Source organism: Polyergus mexicanus, unplaced genomic scaffold, assembly GCF_030449975.1.
Source record: "Polyergus mexicanus isolate NDT 795.1 unplaced genomic scaffold, iyPolMexi1.0 SCAF_6, whole genome shotgun sequence".
NCBI lineage: Eukaryota > Metazoa > Arthropoda > Insecta > Hymenoptera > Formicidae > Polyergus > Polyergus mexicanus.
Genome location: NW_027223326.1, coordinates 9,320,929 through 9,345,145, shown reverse-complemented (window position 1 = coordinate 9,345,145; position 24,217 = coordinate 9,320,929). Strand labels below are relative to the sequence as shown.

Genomic DNA, 24,217 nt, shown 5'->3' with positions numbered 1-24,217 from the left:
GAATGATTGAAGAAAACGATTAGAGAAATGTGGAATTTGACTGACTCTCCGTACAAATTAATCCATATTTAATGAAAATAATCTTTGCTCAATTATTACCGTTTGATTCTGTCATTATATTTTTGCGATAATATTAACTTATTCATTTCACTGTCTTAGAATATAAAAACCAAGCTCTAATGAAGAAATATATTGATTATGCAGAGAATTCAATATGAAACATTCGGTAAAACGTGATAAAAGCGAAATAGTGCGTCCAATTCATTTAATATATGTTACGCATGATTTTTTAATATAATATCTGCAGGAAAGTATACAATAACATATTTATAAGAATGCTTATTTAAGCAAGAGTTTGTGTAGCTGTATTAATTAGGCAGAAATTATTTATATTGTATAATTACAATTTTTTTTCAAACATCACTTCGTACATCTAAATATCATGCTCACTTCATCTTAGGAGTGACATTTATAGGAGTGATGTTTACAGGAACTATTTACAAAGTTTGCGGTTTACTTAATATTGCAATTTGCTTAATATCGTAAACTGTAAGATAAGAGAGAAGATATTAAATTAAATTTAATGATTGTAACAGTTGTAAAAAAACTGAACTGCTAAGTTCGTGATGGTAAATTAAGTCGAATGAATGCTATTTTGAGGATAGCATCGAGAGAAACCGGTTATCTATGTCCTAAAATGAGAAATGTTATGTAAGAGCACTTTAACGACGTTGCATCGGCCGATGTCTCAGGAGCCATTATACAATTGATGTAACGTTCGGTTTTACGAAATCTCGCGCGATTTTACGATTTTCGTAAGCTGCGATTCTTTTTCCTTCGACGAGCAATAATATACCGCGTGTCTAACAGTTACGAGGAAAATCGCATTATGCCGAAAAACATGCCGTCATGAGATGATTCTCTCGCGTAGCGTCTCTATTTCTCGATTCGATAACGATACATTAATCGAGTTATAAAAACCGTAAAATAAGATTATGAATTACAATTAGAAGATTTATCTATTGCTGATTTCATTTCTTCCATCACATTTTTGCAATGAACTTTAAATATTTTTTGCATTTACTTATTCTTAATTATAGTTTTGCTTTTTTACATATTTATATAACTATTTTATAAATTATATTTAATCACATGTAACTATTATGTATAATTCTATTAAATAGTGATATAATCGACGAGAAGACGATCTCTCGCGAAGATGCAAGTGACAATAATTTTTTTGTCAAAAGCTACGCGCAACCAATCAAAGAAACTTATTTGAAATTTTATATTTGTTTTTTGGTGGCTACAAGTAGTTGTCTTCTCGCCACACGCTTTACTAGATAATCTGCATATTTCACGGACGGTTGGACCGTGAAAAAAGTGCTTGAGAACCGACATGAAGGAAATTCGTGGCGACGCCTTCCTATCGTTTGAAACTGCGTTGCATACAAATATCTGGGATAGCTTCTTCTAACGAAGGATCGTTCGTGCATGATGGAATCATACGGTTAGTTGTTGTCGATAGTTGTAATTACACGCCGGTTTTTTTTTATTTCTTTTTTTCGGGCTCTGCTCTCACTTTCTTAATGAAAAATCTGTCGTGCGATCGATCCATCATTCGTTTCTCGTGCCAACAATTTGGTTCCGCCGTGCCGCGTGGAAAGTCGAAAAGGCGATTGCGGTTTGCGGTGCATTTTATCGAGACGAATAATAACACCAACAGTATTAATAATCAGAAGCCTAACGCGCAAATTGGACAGGTATGAAAGCGTGTCGGCACTGACGAAAATCGCATTTGACAGCGAGAAAATAATGTTATTAAATCGCCGCAATAGCGATCGTGAAGGTATGTTCGAGCGAATATAATTCTGACGATGCTGAATGACATTTTTTATGTATTTGCGATTCACATAAGAAATAAGAAATTTATACATAGATTTGTTCGTAGTAATTTAATATTATTTTTATATACCTCTCTATAAAGTTCAAAAGAAATAACTTATTATGAAAGAATGCTGCAGTGTCAAAAGATCGACATACATACATAGATCGGTCAATTCAATCCATGATCGAATCAATTTGTTACCGCGGATTAGTACGACGATGGGAAAAAGAAACAAGTTTAACATGATCATTGTCCGTCACGCCAAGCGTTTGCGATTGCGCGTGCTTTTCTAACGATGTAACTCATTGCCATTGAGTAATGCCAAGTGGTAGCTCGATCTGTCATTAGAGGCTGTGAAAATGAGCGGGTTCTTCTCGTATTTTTCTTCTTTATTTTTTCTTTCGTTGTGACTACATTGGATTATATCAGATGTGTGCGAACCGGTTCGTACGCAGAAGAATGCAGATTTCAGCAATTGGCAAACCGCGCATCTTGCGCAAGAAAATTCCATGCTACTCAATTAGAACCTCGTGGGTTTAATGACGATATAAAAATAAGAAATTCTTTTTATGACAAACTGCGAGCTTTCCTTCGATATTTTTCTTAGAAATGAAAACGCCACAGATACATGTGATGCTGGTAATAAAATATGGCAGTCTATCTATACGATGATGTCGCGGATCAAATTTTCCTGAAAACTTATATGTATTATACGCAGAGAACTTATATGCATTTTATTTAACTTGGAAATAGAAGCATTGATTTTTTAAATAAATATTATTGTAATTAAAAATTCTATTAATGTCTCACAGCTTCCGTACAATATTTTAATAGTGTATTCTAGAGATAAAATAAAGTCAAAAATTCTAATACAAAAATTTTGAGGCTGTAATAGTTTTTGAATTATAAGCGATCAAAGTTTGTCAATGATATCGCGCACTCAGATCCGTAACTACACATACACGTGTACCGATCTCTGTCATCTGTTATTGATTTTACGAATCAGGTAATATTGATTTTTACTGCACAGCTGATTTTATTATTTCTTATGTGTATGAATATTATGTACGACGCGACGGTCAGCTGATATTAATGAACTATAAATGTTGTACGTAAGATAAATAATTTTTTCTTAAGTAATAATTTAAATGATTGATTAATTATTATATTTAAATAGAAATATAATCTTAATATTTTTGTACATTTAAGAAACGAAGTTTATTTCTGTTTTGATCGCGCGAAGAAGTTTTGTGGAAATAAGTTTATTTATTTTATCTGTCAGCGATAACGGATGACAGATGACAGTACGCATATAAATGTAGTTACGAGCCTGAGGGTGCGAATTCTACGCAATATTATTGGCAAACTTTGATCACTTATAACTCAAAAACTATTGTGTAGCCTTGATATTTTTGTATTAAGATTTTTCATTCCATTTTGCCTCTAGAATACGCTATTAAAATATTGTACGGAGGTTGTGAGACACCCTGTATATATACATAAACTTTTAAATATATATATCTTTGCGCGCAAGAATGTTTGAATATTTGAATATTTAAATACGTTTATATATTATGAGATTTTGAAATGAAAACACTTAATGCTCACAAAATAAAATGATCTTTTTCAGTTAACTTTCTACAATGAATATCAGTGCGCCGCCGACGATCAAGATGTCTAATATCTACAACAACTCAGCAGTGCGATTCTGGCATTTTCTATTCTATGATTTATCCGGCAAGTTTATATTACGCAAGATTTATTAAATTTGAAAAGAAATGTGAAATTATTGATCAACGCAGGATAATAAGTTCTATATTACTCGTAGTGTTGCATCTTTTCTCGTTGCGTAAAATATCAAACTAAATTATGCTACAGAATTATAGATATTGTAATGCATATCATAAATTTTATTTCATTATACTTTAATCTTGCAACTTTCAACGATAACGTAATTTTCTTTGATCTTACTTTGATCTCTTGTATTGTATATCTTACAATATACAATAGATTGTTATATGAATATTTGATTCACAGAAATAGAGAAAAATCAATATTGTCATGAAATTCTATTATTTATAAGTAGAATTAGGAGATAGTGCTTTGTAATTATACGTCAATTGATAATAAAAAAGGGAAAATGTTCAAAAAAAAAAAAAAAAGGGAATTAAGTTGTATTAACCATTTTTTACGTAAAAGATTTATTTTTGAAACTCATTTTATTAATTGAGAGAAAGCAAACTTATTTTAATTTATTGTATATTGGAATAATATATTAAAAAGTTACTTTGATAAACAAAGTCGAGTAAAATATAAATCGAGATTGCTATTTTTCATTTAATCGCTAATTTCGTTCTTTTCAGATCCTCGAACTAGAGACTGGTTTCTCATACCGTCTCCCATACCCGGCCTTAGTATCATAATTGGCTATCTGTATTTCGTATTATCATGGGGCCCGAGATACATGAAGCATCGGAAGCCGTACCAATTGAAAAATATCCTAATCATTTACAATTTTCTGCAGATTATTATCAGCATATGGTTGTTTTGGGAAGGCTTGACCGGTGCATGGCTCAATGGCTCCTATAACTGGAGATGTGAGCCCGTGGACTTTTCGTATTCCCCGCACGCACTAAGAGTGCGTAAATTTTGTATTCTAGATATATAATTATTAATTTGTTAAATTTTTGCGTTTCTAATTAATTCTGTTAACCAATCACGATTATCGAAATAAATTCGCACATTGTTTTGTTGATAATTTGAATGATTACTATATTACCATTTGTAATTTTCTCACGTGGCACAGTAAAAGTGTGTTCTGTAACGCAATACGAATATGCAAAAATATTACAATTAAATTTTTGTGAATTGAAGTTAATTATATTTTTATCCGTTTCTTGCGCGATGTTTGTTATAGATTGCAAGAGGTGTTTATATGTATTTTCTGGCGAAACTCACGGAGCTCCTTGACACAGTGTTCTTTGTGTTGCGCAAGAAAGAAAAACAAATTACATTTCTTCATATGTATCATCATACCGTGATGCCAATGATATCGTGGGGCGCTACGAAATATTATCCCGGAGGCCACGGTATTTTTATAGGTATGTCAGGGTAAGGAATAATATAACGATCGTAACATCTCGATCTTCTGTCTTTTCCTAATAGGATTATCTCTGTACCATTCGTTTTTCATAATTTTAATAATCAAGAACCAATTCACACATACTGACTCGATACGTATTCGTTTACAGGAATCATTAATAGCTTTGTGCACATCATCATGTACACTTATTATCTATTGGCAGCGTTGCTACCTCATTACCAATGTCGCCGGTATCTTTGGTGGAAGAAGTACATTACTACTTTACAAATGGTAAGAAGTAAACATAATAAAATGTAACAAAATAAAAGCATTATTACAACTTTTTTCAAAATTTCGATTTTTGCTTATTAACGCTTTTAATAATTGATTAATTCAACATCGACCGTTCGTTGTCATGAGCGGTTTTATCATATATTTATGAAAGCTATTAATGTAGCGATGTTTGTTCGGTTTACAGACTCAATTCTGCCTAGCCTTCTTGCACAACTGCCAATTATTATTCTACGACTGCGACTATCCGAAAATTTCGCTAGTCTTTGTTCTGCCAAACGCGGTGTTCTTCTACTTCCTTTTCTCCGATTTTTATAATAACGCTTATACCCCGAAGAAGGAAAATGACGACTCAACGCCGTCGATCCAGAACTCGGACAGAGCGAACGGCATCGCGGAGAAAGTGATCAACGACGAGATACCAAACGGAAAAGGGAAAAGCGACTAATTGGAAACAGCTGAGAATATGACGCGACCGCAATGATACGCGACGCCACTATCATTCCGCTCTTTCACTTGAAGAATCGCAACTGCAGTCTCTATCCCGTTAATTTTGCCGACGTGTCAGAACTGTAAATAACATTCAGGGAGAGTCAAACGCGCATAATGCAAAAGTAAATTGTAACGACCGAGAAGATGGCCAGACATTGGCGCAGATCGAGTACATTTAATTATTCAGAGATTGAATTTTTTTTTTTTTTTTTTTTTTTTTACACAAGCTAAAGTGATCCATCTATTGCGCGTCTTCTATCCTTCATTTTTTTATCCTTAGTGCATTTTTATATTATAATGAAATTTTGACAGCTAAGTCAAACTTCTGTGCATAATTAGCATGTAGGATATCTTAACTATCACATAGTAAAAAATGAATATCATAAAATTCTTTGCTACGCGAAGCTCATAATTTCAACAGAATGGACAATATGTATTATGTCATTCTAAGAAAAGCAATATAGCTTTTATATAGGAACAGTTAGAGATCACACATTCCATAGATCTCGAACAATCGATAAAACATCACATAATATATGCCGAAAAAATATACTCACATATATTTAAAGCTTTACTATTGCCGTAATCGCTTTCGAGTAGTCGGTTTATTAACTTCATGCTCAGCGTGAATTCATTGACATAACGCTTATAAAATTATGCAGATTAAGAGCGCTATTCTATAAACGGTTACCATTAGCTGTAAGTTCTGTAAATTGTTGCGCATTTATTTTGACATGTCAAAATACGTGCGCAACGATATTTACAGAACTTACAGCTAATGGTAACCGTTTATAGAATAGTAACCTTAGTCATAATCGTGTAATTGCGAATTGAATTGTGTGTGTGTGTTTTGGATCGTAAGGAGGATACGAACAGAAACGCAGGAATACGGATCACACTGTGATGGCAAGCTAATACTTTTGTACTTTCAAATTTGCAGCGTATCATGCAACATAAACAATGCATCTAATATGACTAAACACTCGACTAGAGCCAATCACAATACTAAGATATGGTACTAATGAATATCGCGTGCCCTAGGTATACAATTTTAGATAGTTATTTAACGAATAAAAATTATACCAATCGTTTATGGGTGCTAATGAAAATTTTAGAAAGATATTTAAAAGAGCGTATCCACAGATTTATCAGAATATAGAAATCGTATCGATACAGTTAATCATACCGATATATATGGACAAAATATAGACAAATATTTAATTAAAATATGTCAATCAAAAGCACTTTTAAGAGATTCAACAATATTATTTTTTCCCGTTGTTGCATATATGATATACGATACATTGCAATGACAAATGCAAAAAGAGTGTAGTATATAAAGATATATTATTATATATTCTTTATATTATATATCTTGTAAGAAGACACTTCTGAAAGATATAAAGTAAAATATAAGTTTTACTATAAAGTGCAATATGCAATTTTAAGCTATTTAAATTACAGATTTTACGTTTGGTGAACACTGCCAAGTTTATCTTGAAAATTAATCACACAAATTTTAAAAAATAAAAAAATTTAAATTTTTAGATAATAAATTGAAGACTCTGATATAAATATAACAATATATCAATACATCAATTTCGATCCTTCCTTTGGAAACGTTCGACGTTAAAGAAGATCTCTTGAATTATGTTTGTTTTTAATTAATTAACTTGATGCATTGATATATTGCACCCGGCTCTTACTAGCCCTTTTCTATTTTAATTGTTAAATTTTTAATTTAAATTTTTTATTGAGTTTCTTGATTAACAGAAGTTGGTTGAAAAAAGAACTTAGAATCCTGTTGAGAATATCTTCACTAGGAATGATTATCGTAGATGTTTGTACACATACACACACACACAACATTTTCAAATAATAATTTTCGAAGTTACGCGTTAAATGTCTTCGGGACAAGTCAATAAATCAAATATATATCAAATAATTATAGACATTATTAAGAACAAAAAGATTTACAAATAATGACATAATTGTCATTTCTCGAATAGAATAACGAAGTTACGAAAAAAGGACTTTTAAAGTATTGCCCTTTTGGTTCCTTTTTTTTTGAATGAAATCATACGTAGCATCTAGTTATATTGCAATAATTAGATAATATCCAGAAAATGATATTTCCTTATTGGTCGTTTAACGGAGTATTCAATTGAATCTATTTTTGTGATTTGACTTTTCTTAGTTCAACTAACATATGTTCTTTTTTTCTGTCTCTGGCTGGAAATTTTTTTCAAATTTTGTTTATTATATTTTTTTTTAATGAAAAATTGATTATTTTAAAAATATATTTTATAAAATTATTTATTAAAAATTTCAAACTAATATATGCTATTATTACTTATAAATATTTAATAGATTTATTATTTTTATATTAAATTAACTATTTATCACAAAAAAGTTTCTTTTATATTGTTTGAATCATCTTGATGTGCAAATGGATATTTGTGGGCGCTGCGACTATTCTATTAGTCATTCTCTATTTGTTCATTAATCTTATTCTTAATCTTTAGAGGAAAAACAAACTTGTAGAAAAGATAATTTCAGATACGCGTCGGAAAAAACGTTGATAGTTAAAATAATGAGTCCAAAGAAAATGGCTTTAAGCTTGTTTGCTAATTGCTATGAATATCTCGTGGTAAATGCCACGATTCCCCCTTCGTCTTCTTTTGTCTAATTTTACATATTGATAATGCTTTCGTATCTAGAGATACGGATAATAAAATATATGTAGATTTTAAGGTTTATTGGAGCATGTCTTATATTTTGGAAATACTAAAATGGGGCTTCTAATGTAAATAATTATTACCTATCTATAATTACAATTATTATATCTCCTTTAGTTTAAACAGTCTCTCTTCCAAGTGATCTATTTTCGAAGAGTCGCAATTTCAGAATTGTCGATCGATTGCTCAAAAACTTCGATCAAAATCTCGCGATCTCGAACGAATGGATGAATTATTATATTGACTGCATTTTTGTATCATATAAAGTATGTATAATTTTTGTTATAGAATAAAAGTGTATATCACTAATATCACGATATTAATGCCGTTGTAATTCTTGAATTTACCTTTGACGTTTAACAGTCATGAAACTTCGTCTTTGATTATTGTCGAGTGGAATCAATAACATAATTTATATGTAAATTTATAAATTCTAATTTAATTAATTTAATTTCTTCAATAAATAAAACCTTGCATAGACATTTATCGTGATAATTAACGCTAAATATGGGATATAAACAAAATTTTTTAAGTATTTAAATATATAATATATATGTATATATATACAATATATATAAGATTATTTAAAACATATCTAATACAAAAGGACAATAGTACATGCATTGTACATTATATATATATATATATATATATATATATATATTATGCATCTATATTTAATTGATTTATATAATTACAATGTATATATATATCTAGGCAACAAGCGCAAATATATCATTTTGACAAATGATATCATTTGGATGTCGAATAACGTTATTTTAATGTTAAATGTGCACTTGCTACTTGGGTAGAGAAAAGTTACAGAACACGATTTAATTCTGTAGAGAAATTTTTAACATATAATTCTATTTATATATGCATATTGATAATTGCATACTAGAAATTACAAAATCACAAGCAGTTGTTCTTATATTTTAATATTTTTGTTTTCTATATATAAATAGAAGTAACGAAAATGTTACCATGTGCTTCGAAAGACAAATATATATTAAAATAATACACTTATATATACGACAAGAAGTTATGAAAATAACAATTGTTTATGAGATTAATAATGATGATTATGTGATGTGACAATTTTCTTGTGAAAATATTTGTAGTACATGTACATACAGATGGAAAAACTTAAACGCATACATGTTCTATAAACTATATAGTGTGGGCTACACAATTGGGACGGGTTCTAGCCCTGTTCTGTTAAAAATACAACATAAGAAAAAATTTAGAGTAACATAAATAGTGATAATATCTTAATGCTATAATAAAGAACAGGGAAAAACGGATCACGAAATGTTTGTTATATATCAGTGAAAGATTTGAAGTATAATAAATCTAATAATAAATAAATCTTTTTAAATAAAGCATATGCCTCATTCAGAAATCTCAAATATTTTTTTTTTTTTCGAGCACTTTATCCTAATAATTTTATACACAAAATGTTCAAAAAATTTATTTATGCAAAAAAAAAAAATATATATTTTCGCTAAAGAAAAAGTGCAATTACACTTTCCTGGTGAATTATTGCATTTATAAAAAAATTAACTCAATAGACAAAAAGACTATTATCTTTCAACTTTTGCCTGTACCATTTCTTTTTATCTTTAGTGAAACTCAAGTGTTAGACTCATCCCAATTGCGTGGCTCACTTTTTGTATATCGTTAATCTTGTATATTGTATGTATATCTACTGTATATCTATATACAGATATCATTTTTCATTGTAGAAGTGGATGACACAATTATAAAAGATTGCTGCATTGTAAGGTGCACATTTTATCAGAATATACCTTAACGTTTCACCAAAATATACGCTTATTGTTTAAAATATTAGATATAAATAAATTCGAAGGTAAGTCCATATTTTTTCATCGACTATTTGCAAGATCAATTTTTATTATTAGACCGTCTTCGTCTTATACGTTTTTCGATAAAAATCGCTGAACAAGTAAATAAAGATTATTACGTTCGTTACGAAGAAGTAGGTTAAAGCCTTCGGCATTCGGCAATCCATGGCCAATGTTAGTATTAAATAGAATAACATTATTCCAAATTGTAGCTGAAATTTATGACAAAAAATTTTCATTATTAAATCTGATTTATGTAACCAACGTTTCTGAAATCTTTCTCTCTTAAGATTAAACGTCAGCAATTACAATGTATTCAACAGCATAAATATTAGCATAAATATAGCAGCATATATATTAATTAAAGAGTATAATCAAAAGAAATAAAATAAAAAATTTTCTGAAATATATGACAATCTCTACGAATCCTATTGTTATTAAAAATGTAAAATCTCTTGATTTTATTGACAAATTGATAAAACGATAACAATGAGATGTTGAATAAATTGTAAATTGACTTTGGCAAATCAATCAATATTTTGAGAGATAATTACCAGTTGAATGCAAGTCATATATTTTTTCCACCAGAGGTATTTTCTGTACTTGGAGCCCAGTGACGCGATGAAATAATAACTGTACATAATAACGTGGACTATGGAATTCAAGAAAGCTACGATAACACCTTGTTCGCCAGGTAATAATTTTAAATAGCACCATGAAAAAACGGCTGTTATGGTGTGGTGATAAACGTGAAGAAATGTCACCTGGTTTTGCTTCTTTCTTAAAACGAAGAATACCTTCAAAAGCAAAACGTTATATTAGAAATTACATTATTTAAAATAATCCTAATATACATTTTCCATAAATCTTTTTTTACGTTTTTCCAATATTTTCTTACATTATACGTATATTATTTAATTAATTATTAATTGATATTTAATGATTTGATTTAAGTGTAATTTTAATTATAACATTACCAACAATTTTTATTACGATCTTAGTATAAAATTGTACGGTTAAAAAAATCATATTTAATTAAAAAAATTAATTTAATAACATTTAATATAATAACATTTTTATTAGGTATATAATTGTTTATTAAGCATGTGATATCTTAAGCGAGTATTTACGTTGATTTTGTGTCTCAAGCTTGTATTTTATAACACGTGATATTCTTGGTGTCACGTGCGTAAAGAAAAAAACGGTTTTTTTTTTTTAAACAATTCAACTCATTCGCAGTTATTGAGGTAATCAAGACAATGTATAAAGTTGACAAACACTTAGAGATATTCGATTTAATAAAGCGCTTCGTCCGTATTTCAAAATACAGTTGGTTACGATTGCTTTTGTCGGTTAAATGACGAAACAATGGTGTAACTTTTAAACGATAACGGAAGCACAATAACGGATGCGTATAATCTTGCGAAATCTTTGTGAATCAGCTAATGTATATTAAATATTTTAATTATTAATTTATCAATTAATTTTATTTGTATATAAATATTCACTTACCGTGTCCAACAGTTCGATGATTTTTGCGAAGAAATACCACCATGCGCCTCGTAATAACTATATGTTCGAAACATATACATACCGTCGTTAAAAAATATTTACTATTTACTGAAAATTGTTAAAATTTAATCTAATTTACAATTATTAAAAATTACGAAAAAAATACCTACCGCTGCTTGTACATGTTTGGTTTCTGTATCAGGCAGAAAATGAGAACCGCATTCATGAGAAGAGAAAATGTTTAATATTAAATGTTTAATGTTGACATTAAATGCCTGAAATTGACGAGTAATTTTTACAGATTATTCTGCATCAAATCTTATAATTTGTTATGCATTTAATGATACGGAATCATAACAAAATTAAACTTACCAGAGATGTCAACCATATACTGAAGAGCACTTGAAACGCGTTATATAGGATCATAACGGTATTCAGCTGAAAGGCTGATCTTTTTTCCATCATTTTTGGTCCAGCCTTCAACACGAATATCAAATATACACTGACAATACATATCAGAGGAACTGGAGACCCCATTAAAGGCCAGGTGTCTACTAACGGATCTATCGTGGAAGAAAATATAATTTGTTTATTTTTTACAAAAATAATAAAACGCATTAAAAATTTTTAATTAATAGCATCTGTGCGATATAAATAATTTGTTATATTTTAAGTATGTGTGTGTGTGAAAATTATTATATAAATTTTGAATTATTTGAAAAATAAATAAATTATTAAATTTGGAATATTTATTTTGATTAAATAAAAAATGTAATTTTATATTTTATTTTATGTGTATATTTCAGATAGAATTAGACCATTCTTGTATCCAAGTAGTGAAGATAGATTGTAAAACTTGCGTTTAGATTATTTATGATTAAACTATCAATGCAAATATCAACTCATTTCTTCGTAATTTCGTGCTACTTATAAGGGCTATAATTTTGATTTACGTTAAATCGGCTAATGGAAATAATGGAAATATATGATAATAATAAATATTCATGACTAATATTAAATGAATGAATAATAATAAACTAAGCTTTCTTTTGTAAAAATGGATAAATTGTATATATTCATTAAAATATATGAAATTAATTGCTAGAATACTTTATCTTTTTTAAAAATAAAGTGAGATACTATGCAAATGATACAGTTACATTACACTTATGTAACATTTTAGCAATAGAGATAATGTAATATTATACACGTAAAATAAAATAGAATTCTCGTATCTTTCGATTATTTATGAAATTTATCTGACAAACAAATATCTTTAGAATACGTATATATTATATTTATTTGTCAGATTCTCTAAAATTTTTTTTTTTTTTGCGAGAGTTTAAAATAACAAGTAATTTCTTTTACATAAATGTAATGAATAGGATTGAAGTTGTCCAAGTTGTATTTACATTTGTAAAAATCTCTACTTGTAAAGAGATTGCTTTTCGTTCTTTGCAAGTATGAAACGGTTGAATTATGTAAAAAAGAGAATATCGTACAAGACTACGAAAAATATTCTATGTTATATGAATAGATATAGAATTTTTGTAAAGTTTCAAGAATTGATCGTTTGGTAAATTTAAAATTCATAGTAGTACATAGTACATTTATGTTACCAAAATATATTTCGTGAATAAAATAGCATTCTTTTTTTAAATTGGCTTTCTTTGTAGAGTTAATGAGCTTACCTTTAACATTCTTTAAAACGTCATTATAATTATTAATTACGAGTCGCATAAGATTAGCCATGTCGATGTATTGATCAAATATAAGCTATCTGAAATATGAGTAAAAAACATATTTGTTAAGTTTTCATGCTTATTATATACAGTTGAGTTTCAAATGTTTATTCTCATTATTTTTCTCCTGTAGAATAAAAAAAAAAAAAAAAAAAAAAAAGAGTGGAAGAAATTATTAATTCTTCCCCTTTTCTCTTTTCTCCTGCTACAGTAAATAAAGACGATCTAAATAGCTCTATTCAAAAACTAAACTGTATTTAAAAGCCAAATTTATCGCGAGTTGTAACATATTCTTAATATAATATTTCTGCAGGTGACGATTATATTATTATTATAGGTTATTATATTGTAAGGTGAAGATTATTGTATAAAATTATTTTTTATCATTTTTTAATAAAAAACGATTTTTTTATAATAAAAAATATCTTTGTATATATTGTAAATTTTTCGAACTTTCCTAATATTTTAAGCTCACTTTTTATGTGGATAAAATATTTATTTATTTTTCTCAATTCTTCAATATGATATTTCGTAAACACAATATATCTATATCTAATTAAATACTCTGTTCTATCACAAAATTGCGCTTAATATCGGTATTATTACCGAAATACTACAATATTAATATCGGTATTATTACTACTATCCGTATTATTAGTACTAGTGTAAACAAAAAATTAATGTATCATTATTTATACGTGAAAATAAAATTATAAATAGTTAAAGTAATACAAATTTCCGTTTTGCTAAAATTTGAATAAATATAAGAATATAAGTAATCGATATAAATATTTCGTATAATTTCCACTAGCATTTGCAACAGAAAAATTTGAACTTTTTTTGTAGTGTACTCACTCTTTCTTTAATGAACGATGAACTCTTGCGATTATCTTGTGATTATTTTTTAAAATGCGGAAACTTTTCGCAACCGTGGCCTGTCCTTGGAGGTCGTTAAAATAAGAACAGAAACAGGAAAACCTCGATATACGATTTTCTCCGCGAGCGTCTCACTTGCGATGAGAAGAGAGACGCGTCCTACCAAAAACTGATCGTCCAACTGTGGTGAGTATCCACTAAGATCACCGTCCGATAAATGTGTCTTTCGATCCCCACCTCGATTTTCGTTGCTTTCAATAACGCTGTAAGTAGCTGATAACGACGATAAGAAGCAAGGAAAAAAATAATTTAATAGAAGCAAAAAATATAGCTTTATTTCATTATCTGTCGATCGCGGATTAATAAAATAAGGAAAAGGAAAAAAGAAAGAGAATGCATGAATGCGGAAGACAGTGATCCTTACACGTAAAAGCGGTGAAAGATGGAGAAGTGGAAGAGCATGCCAAAGAAAACAAGGACACTGAAAGAATGTTGCGAGGATGATCGCGGAAATATATTTTACACGTGAAGATAAGCATTATAATTATATCAATTATTGACACAATTGATAGATAATAAGATACATGTGACATTGGCTATGTTAATAGCCAAGTTAATATAACACAATATTTTTATTGTGTTATATTAAAGTTTATATTTAAGTTTAAAATTGAAAATAGAATTTCTTTCAAATTTTTTTTATTATTAAATGTTCTCGTTTTACCTTTTAATTTAGATTTGTAGCTCATATTTTAATACAATTTGTAATTAATATTTTGACCACTAAATTAAAATTTTATTGAAATAAAATTTACTTAAAATTTCGTTATTTGTTAAAACGATTGCAAAGATTAATGCAATCTATTCTGTATATATATATATATATATATATATATATATATATATATATATATAATCCGTATATAATATAATATATTCTTTAAACGAAATGATGGACAATGATGGACAAACTGTTATTAACAAATGCGTTCTTCAAGTCGCTTACCTTAAATGGAACTTTTAATTCGACGCTGTCTCACGTGCGAATGTTATTAATTTTGCTTTTTGCTTTGAAAAAAGTGCTAGCGGTATCGTATTCTTGCGACACTGCATCTGTTACGTAGATTTACATACATTCCAATATCTTAATTCAATTAATAAAAGATTATCTTGAAATGAGAAAAGAGCCGAAAAAACAATAGAAATCATTATACACATTCATGATTGCATAAAAATTAATGACGACTTCCTTGAACTTTTATGCGAATTGATTAATTATACACACACTTCAAAGAAAATTTAAATTGTAAAGCTACGAATTTGTTTAAATGTTTATTCATCGTTTATTTAACCGGAAAAAGTAAGATATAGCCAAGAAATCTGTTTCAAGAAACGTAACAAAAAACGTGGTACAAATAATGTGCTATATAATTCAAGCCTGCCCAACCTTTATTAATTTATGATCGAGTTTCATGGCCGATAAATACACATCAATCAACCACTGCATTTCTTTGTTTTTGTTTTAGGTTTACAAAACAAGGGAGCTCATTACAACGAAAAAAAATAAATATTGATATATTGCGTCATTTGAAATTGAAAATTTGGTAAATAATGTTTGTAATGTTTGTATATATATATATATATATATATATATATATATATATATGTATATAGCGGTCTTTTTTATTTAAATATAATTAAAACTTCTTAATGCTGTAGCCTGATAAAGGAAGAAACATGAGAAAGATTCAATGAGAGCTCTTACAAACATTATTTACCAAATTTTCAATTTCAAATGACGCAATATATCAATATTTATTTTAACTTTACACTATAACATTTATCATATAAACTTTATATATATATATATAGAACTAAAACAGAACTGAAGCATTTTACTGCATGTTCTTAAGTTATTCAGTTAGAAATATCATGTCAATCAAATGTTGATTTGGTTGAGAGCTTGTTGAATTGGAGGAAAACAAGACGAAGGTTAATTTTCGTGCATTATATGTATCAACTTATTATTTTTGAAAGTTTCGTAACATCTGAGATTATTTAGATTGATTGTAAGTAATTCTTTTATTATTATCAATAATAAATATGATGCAAATTTACAAATGGTAAAAATTATACATGATATAGTTTAAAATTTTGGATATAATCCAGTCAGAAATACACAATGATATGACGTCGAACTAATGTTGAAAATCAAATGTTAAAGTAAACTTAAAATTCTGATTGAATTGACATCAAAGTGGTACAAATTCTTGACAAACCTTTGACTAGTTATTATCAGAGGCAATATTGATTTTGATGCATTTTTTAAAGTTCATAAAGTACAATATCTTATGCATTATCTAGCTGATTATAGACTAAAAAAATATTTAACTGATAAAAAATAAAAATTATAGTTTTTATTAGTTACAGTTTTTTTTTGAAATTTATAATACAGGGTGCGACGCGAGAACTTCCTTATTTTAAAAAATCATAAGACAAAAAGTATTAGAGATATCATTTTAATTCTTTTTTTTTTACATAGAGGGACATTTAAAGTTTTTTTTTAATTACTTCTTGAAAATGACATCTTGAAGGTGGCCTCCGTTCTGGTCAATACATTGGGAGAGTCGAAATCGGAAGTTTCGGTCCACTTTGTCCAGCATGTCTGCGTCGATGTTGGCAATAGCAGCACGAATATTGTTCTTCAGCTCATCCAGGGTTTTTGGACGATTGGACTTCCCCGAACGTCTTATCTCTTTGAGGGGTGATCTTGAGTGGCCAGCACGCTCGCCGGATTTAGCACCCTGTGATTATTTTTTATGGGGATATCTTAAATCCTTGGTGTATACCAATCGTCCAAAAACCCTGGATGAGCTGAAGAACAATATTCGTGCTGCTATTGCCAACATCGACGCAGACATGCTGGACAAAGTGGACCGAAACTTCCGATTTCGACTCTCCCAATGTATTGACCAGAACGGAGGCCACATTCAAGATGTCATTTTCAAGAAGTAATTAAAAAAAAAAAAACTTTAAATGTACCTCTATGTAAAAAAAAAAAAAGAATTAAAATGATATCTCTAATACTTTTTGTTTTATGATTTTTTAAAATAAGGAAGTTCCCGCGCCGCACCCTGTATTATAATAGAAGAAAACAGACGCGCGCGCTTTTATTTGCGGACATTCTTCAATATTTTTAATAAATTATACAATTAAAAATGTGATTTTATATTTACATACACATTTTTATGCGCATACACAAATACATATATACAACACATATACATGTATGTTCATACATATGTTTAATGCGATCCGGGTACGTCAAGTTTTTATCGTAACACTATTATAAGTCTATCGTTGCGTTCTGTATGTATTACTCTGCCTTACGATGTTTCCTTATGTGTTAAAATTTTGATTATTTTTATTGATAAGGATCCAAAGAGTGGGCCGAAACGTTTGGTTTAGTTAATTTATATTATTTATTTATTAATTTATATTATGTTTATTAACATCGTTTCTTAAAAACCTCACACATTTATTACGCTCCAAATACCGCGTCCGGGCTGCAATTAGCCTTTCCCCTTTTTTATTGATTGAAATGTTTAAGTTGGCCGATTAAGTTAAACAATTTTTAGATGTTTTTTGAATTATTAGATCTAATTCTGAAGTATATTGGTTATTTTCGAGGACATAGTTAATGAACTTGTTTTTAAGAATTATATGAAACGTCAAATATGAGTAATAAACAAGTTACATAACTATGTCCACAAAAAATAATCGAAGTACTTTGAAATTGAATCAAACCATTCAAACAACATCACGTTTATCGCACTGTAACGTAATGATTTTTGCATGCAAAGTTATTATGTAAATGAATTCTGTGCACGTGTCGTATAAATAAATATACAGATCATATTACATAAGAATTGATACGCATTCTTATTAACAATCGTTGATAAGAAATAAAGACTAAAAATTAAAAATTAAAAAGATATCTTGGGATATCTTATAGAAATATAGAAATATGGTTTTAAATTTCTAAAATGTTGATAAATTTATTTACTATACAAAAAAACATAACGGATAAGATATTAATTGCCTCTCATTTAAAAGAATTTTTTAAGTTTTTAAATACAAACTTTCTGTTTGATAGCTGCTTATAATAAACATAATATTATATTATGTTATAATATAATATTATAAATATAAATATTATGTGTTGTCAATATAAACATTATTGCATTATTTCTAATTGCATAGTCTTTCACATTAAACACTAATGCTGTGCGCATACACATACAATTAGGCTGCATTCGGGGAGACGCTATTAACGCTATAAACACAAACTGTACAAACTTTGTTCGCGGAGCCAATAGCGGGATAGCGATAGTAAGCTCCTCAAACGCAACCGAATAAAATTCGCAATATAGCCGACATTGGTGCAAATATAAACGATAAAGCAATAAATATTTTTGTTTTTGTTTTCGTTTTTTTGGGGAGATTATGCCTACGCAATCAAGTGCTCGAGCATGTTCAAGGAGAGAATAAGCGCCGATCAGTGCTAATAGCATCTCGTACCTTACCTCGAAAATAATAGCGAGAAATAGCTCGATTAATGACGTCACGCTGCTTTTTAGAATGACATCATCATCGATTTCATAGCGCCAAAAAGCGTTTCCTCGAATGGTCTCCGACGATAATTGCGCCAATAGCGTGCTCCCCGAATGCAGCCTTAGTTATATTATTTATTTATTTATTTATTTATTTAAATACATACCTTTCTATATTCGTCTCATTTTCTCCCTCTTTTTTCCTTCTCTATTTTCTCTCTCTCTTTTCTTTTCCTTTTTCTTTAGAACCGTACACATCAGAGCGTTAGACTGTTCTTGATGTATGATTGTACATAACTTATATACTTTCTATTTTACTCCTTCCCACCAAATGATTATTTTATCTTTTCTAAATGTCTTTATATCTAAACGATACGACTGAGTGAGCATATACGAGATTAGTTGCGAAAAAGAACCGGTTAGGTAAAAGAAAATGTAACATTACGCAATACAGAATTTCTACGAACTATCAAAATCACAGACTTCTATATAATATATTAGACTGCGAGCTTCTTATATACATATATACTAAAGTAAGCACAGCGAGAGAACTAATCAGCATCGCGGAAAAGAGGCAACAATGTCAACAACATGTTTTTTTTTAGAGAAGAGAACTAGCACAACATAACGCGCAACTTCGCGCGCGCCGTTTATTCTTTTTCATTAAACATTTTTAACGATATATACATAAAATAACTGTCAAAATATGCAATGACAGCCGCTCACGAAGTAAGCGCAATAACAGAACAAATCAGCATCGCGGAAAAGAGGCAACAATATACTTCGAGATTTTCGAGTATCGACATAAGATGCCTTTTTTAGATAGGGATTGGATTTATTATCAGAGACAATATTAATTTAAAAAAAAAGAAATGCGATGGTCAATCGATGTATTGTACAATATGTCTGTCGGCCATGAAGATCGATTATACTGTAGCAAAGGTTGGACAAGCCTGTGTGTGTGTGTGTGTGTATGTGTTTCAAATATTATTACTAGCAGTACAACCGGGAAATAGATAAAGTGAGGAAGAGAGAAGACATTAATTATTTAAAAAAGACAAGCGAGAAAAATAAAGACTAGTATATTTGAGAACGCAAATCTTTTTCGTCAGTTTCTTGTTTGTCCGGAATAAACGAGCTAATAAGTAGGGAAAGAGAGAAAGAGAGAGAGAGAGAGAGAGAGAGAAAATACACACACACACACACACACACACACACACACATGAAAATCAAGAATTTATGCCAGTAGTTCCCGTTTTTATTTGCAATCAGTCAATGTGACTTAACCCACTAATGACGACGCTACAATTAGACGGACGAGCTATTGCAGTTCGCAACGAGGAAATATCGCATTCTAACGTTAAATTTCAAGATGTTTCTGTAATTGAAAAACATATAGAAGCGTTTATGTTCGTAACGTTTGTACAAAAGAATGAAAGCATGACTGATGACACCGTTAGATGATGACGCCATCGCAACATTTTACTACTGCAATAATGTTGAACATTCAAAAATACGGCCGGACGTTAATAGTGAAAAAATTATTTTACGACTGTATCGTATAATAAGCCATATAATGCCTGTAGAAGTTCTTAACTACGTTGCCAAGACAAATACAGTATTATATAAAATATAAATAGTAAAATGGCACATACAATTGTATATCTATTTATTTTGTATATCTAATTATTTTAAGCACACAGTTAATGTGCAAAAAGCGATAAAATAATATAAATGCTATATGTAAATCAGATTCATTTTATAATAATTTGTTATAGCGAAGAAAATATTTTATCACTATGATTTTATTCTATATATATATTTCATTGATTATAAGAAATATTTAAAAGATGTAAAAAGTTTCTATAATATTGACTGTTTATTAATAACAAAATTATATGTATATATATATGTATATATAAATTTGGAATTTTAGATAGTTTGAAGCTTTAGATAAAATCACAAATAGTTCAAAGTCACGAACGCTGCATATCATCTAAATAACGGAAGACTGCCGTAAAATTCTCTCGCGCATCACGCATTCTTTGACGTGCTGACAAAAATTTATTGTTTGTTGGAAACGATCTTATACACGAACCAGCTGGCATAAGTTAAAGGTTAAATAATTACGACGTTAATGGCAACCAGGCTAATAAGGGGAGCGAGTGCCCGGAGGTATTAAGAATAAAATCGATCTGGAATGTTCGATATTGGCTTCTATCATTCTTAACTAGGAAGTAAGTTAACGATTTACAGCAGAGAAGTAAGATTATGTTCTCTTTGTAGTAGGTTAAGCGGTCAGAATATCCTCGACAGGATTTCAGCGGATTCAGATTTACATACTAAAGGTTATAAAATTACATCGTATTTCTTGTGATTAGAAGAAAAATGCAATTTGGGTAATTTTAAAAATCGGAAAAAAGATAAAAAAATTGTGCAAATTAGAAACTTGCACATTGCTTCCGTACATACATACATACACATATACATACAGACATTTTTTAAGAATATGATTTTTCGACATTTTGGAACATTCTAAACACATTGGCATTGAATATAAAAAGAAATGTCACAAAAACAAAGAGACAAGAAAAAATATACCTCTTCTACTTCATCACGTTCAATTTTTCACCTTTTGTGGAGGCAATTAATTCACAGCTACACGTATTCAACCATTCAAAGCAATTTTTTACTAAACCAATCCAAAGCAGCAAACTTTTACTTAATATCTATATACATTATTCCTACATTTGAAATAAAAAACATTTACAATCACAAAAAATAATAATTAACATGTTATACAGGATGGTCTCGAACATTCCAGCTAGACTTTGAGATCTTATAGGAAATTTAATTCTGAACAAACATTTCCTATAAACATGGGTCGAAAAATGTTTCCTTAAGAAGTCATCGCTCAAAAATCTCTAAAATAGTGATTATTTTACACATTTTTTCAAATATCATGGAATATGTGCTTTTCATCGATTAAAGTTGAATCAGAAGGAAATCCATAAAGCGATTAGATCAGTCATTAGTCAATGCCGAAAGTGTATTAGAGCTAGAGGGGGGGAGGGGGGGGGGGAGACATTTTGAGAACAGTTACGTTTTTTCACGTCTTTATTCATTTTCTACTATTACGTGCTATTTTAGATAAAAAAAATTTATTTTATTTTTATAAAAGAAAAAGATTTTTTATTTTTATCGTTTTTTTTCAAGAAATTTATGAAATTTCTTCTTTTTATTTCATTTTCTTTTCACCCTTTGCTCTTCCTTTGCATCAGAGGTTTTTGAACGATAACTTCTTAAGGAAACAGAAGCAGAGAGAAGCAGAATTAAATTTCCTATAAGATCTCAAAGTCTGGCTGGAACGTTCGGGCCATCCGATATACGTCATTTCAGGTCAAGAAGTTAAAAATTCATCGAATTTTTTGTTCCTATGAGCTCTTACAACACAGTCATAAAATAGCTGTGAGATTAAAAACAACGTTTTATTGTCACTGAATTACGTTCATATCCATTTTTATGATTTTACTCTTGTATTTTTACGCATTCGCGATTGATATTATATATATATATATTGTATATACACATACTCAAGCTAAAAATACCGTTAAAAAGTGTATTTTTGTATAAGCCATAATATCGTCAATTATATATTGTAATTGTTGTATGTAATTTTGAGAATCTAAGAATTACAGAAAAAAGAGAAGTACGTACATATGGCTATTAAATAACCGGATGAATTTGGTATCTTATTTCTATTTCCAAAAATCTTTTTTAAGAATTCTGATAAAAAGAAGATTCACTTTAGCGATAGCATTCCGGCGCTTAATATGATTCTGAAAGAAAACCTCATAAATCAATCTATCCAGTGGACGATCGTGCCTAACGCTATATCGATACCAAAAGGCTATTTTTTGAATAAAATAAATTAATTTTGTCATTACGATGGTTTTGAACTTTAATCCGATTATTATTTAATAGCCGCAAATCGTATATTGTAAAAATATATTTTATATATTTTAATAAAAATCTTAGCTTTTTATAACTTCAAAAGTAAAAAATTAGCATGAATTCAAAAATGTAAAAAATGCAAAAGTCGTTTACATTGTGACATATTAATCAATATATGGAAAAACATTAAATGATTTTTTTTTACTTTTAGTTAACTGTTAAATAAAAATATCCGAAAAATAACTGTTTTATTCTCTTATTGATCATTGTACTGATTAAGCGGAAAAATAAGATTAATCAAATTAGAGATAAAGTCAATCTATGTCCAAAGAAATTGATTTAATACGATGCCTCAAATGAATTTTTTATAGAAGTTGTTTTTATAAAGAAGAAGTTGTCTTTATTTATGTCCTCATTTATTAAAGAAGCTGTCTTTATTTATGATATATCAGACACACAAATAACTTCAAGATACTTGATGTATGTACTTTTCATTAACAAAGAGAGCGAAACATTGTTAATCATGCATTTCTGTCCGATTGTGAAGCGATTGAAATAGAAATTGTGATGACCTTTATGGGCGGATTTTCGAGATCGTGGACCAAGATCAAATATAACGGCACCTTACAACAAAAACGGAACTTGCTGTGCATATACGCGATTCTTTCGGTACTTCTCCACCTTGTTTCTCCTTCTCTTCTCGCTCGTCCTCATTCGGTATATGTGCTCGAAAAAAGTAGGTCGTTAGCATTTCGCTCACGGTCACGGCTACAATTAATTATTTGATCCGCGATCGACCGGATAATAAAATCAAGAAACTAATGTTGGCGCAAGATTAATACAACCATACGAGAAATTGGTGAGCCACAGAAGAGAGAAAAAAAGAAAGAAAAAGAAAGGAGAAGACTACCGGTGTACATTTTGATATCGAGGATGGTCCAAAAATATACAGCAAACTTTTTATATAACTCTGACAAACGCTTATTGGGTCATTTTTTTGTATCAAATTATTCTCAGAATTTTGTAACTTTTTATGTTTTATTAAATATTGTTTGTAAAATTTTTGACAAAATCGCATTTTAATTATTATTAAAGTAACATTGTAGCAATATTTAGATTGCAATATCGCCGAAAAAAGTGAATAATGTTTTTTGACAATTCAAA

At 29.2% G+C, this 24,217-nt stretch overlaps 2 protein-coding genes across 5 annotated transcripts in view; one reads left to right on the top strand and one right to left on the bottom strand.

The window, feature by feature from the left end:
* Sit (stuck in traffic) overlaps window positions 1–8,804 on the top strand; it is a 57,765-nt gene extending 48,961 nt beyond the window's left edge. For 3 of the 4 annotated variants that reach the window (XM_070297790.1, XM_070297789.1, XM_070297788.1), the window contains 5 exons: window positions 3,519–3,625; window positions 4,252–4,526; window positions 4,806–4,989; window positions 5,140–5,261; window positions 5,449–8,804. In XM_070297790.1, coding sequence (XP_070153891.1) covers window positions 3,532–3,625; window positions 4,252–4,526; window positions 4,806–4,989; window positions 5,140–5,261; window positions 5,449–5,709 — 936 coding nt within the window. In that variant the 5' untranslated portion in view covers window positions 3,519–3,531 and the 3' untranslated portion in view covers window positions 5,710–8,804. Of the gene's footprint in view, window positions 1–1,316; window positions 1,511–3,518; window positions 3,626–4,251; window positions 4,527–4,805; window positions 4,990–5,139; window positions 5,262–5,448 lie in introns of all 4 variants that reach the window. The other variant, XM_070297791.1, reaches the window with a different exon arrangement.
* A 374-nt stretch (window positions 8,805–9,178) lies between these two features.
* Bond (james bond) lies at window positions 9,179–14,756 on the bottom strand. The gene is made up of 7 exons (XM_070297794.1): window positions 14,466–14,756; window positions 13,560–13,648; window positions 12,241–12,431; window positions 12,039–12,143; window positions 11,869–11,925; window positions 10,911–11,153; window positions 9,179–10,568 (listed from the first exon to the last, which is right to left on the bottom strand). Exons 2-7 carry the CDS (start codon window positions 13,618–13,620, stop codon window positions 10,410–10,412), a joined length of 816 nt encoding a protein of 271 aa, XP_070153895.1. The 5' UTR covers window positions 13,621–13,648; window positions 14,466–14,756; the 3' UTR covers window positions 9,179–10,409.
* Window positions 14,757–24,217: the final 9,461 nt, after the last annotated feature.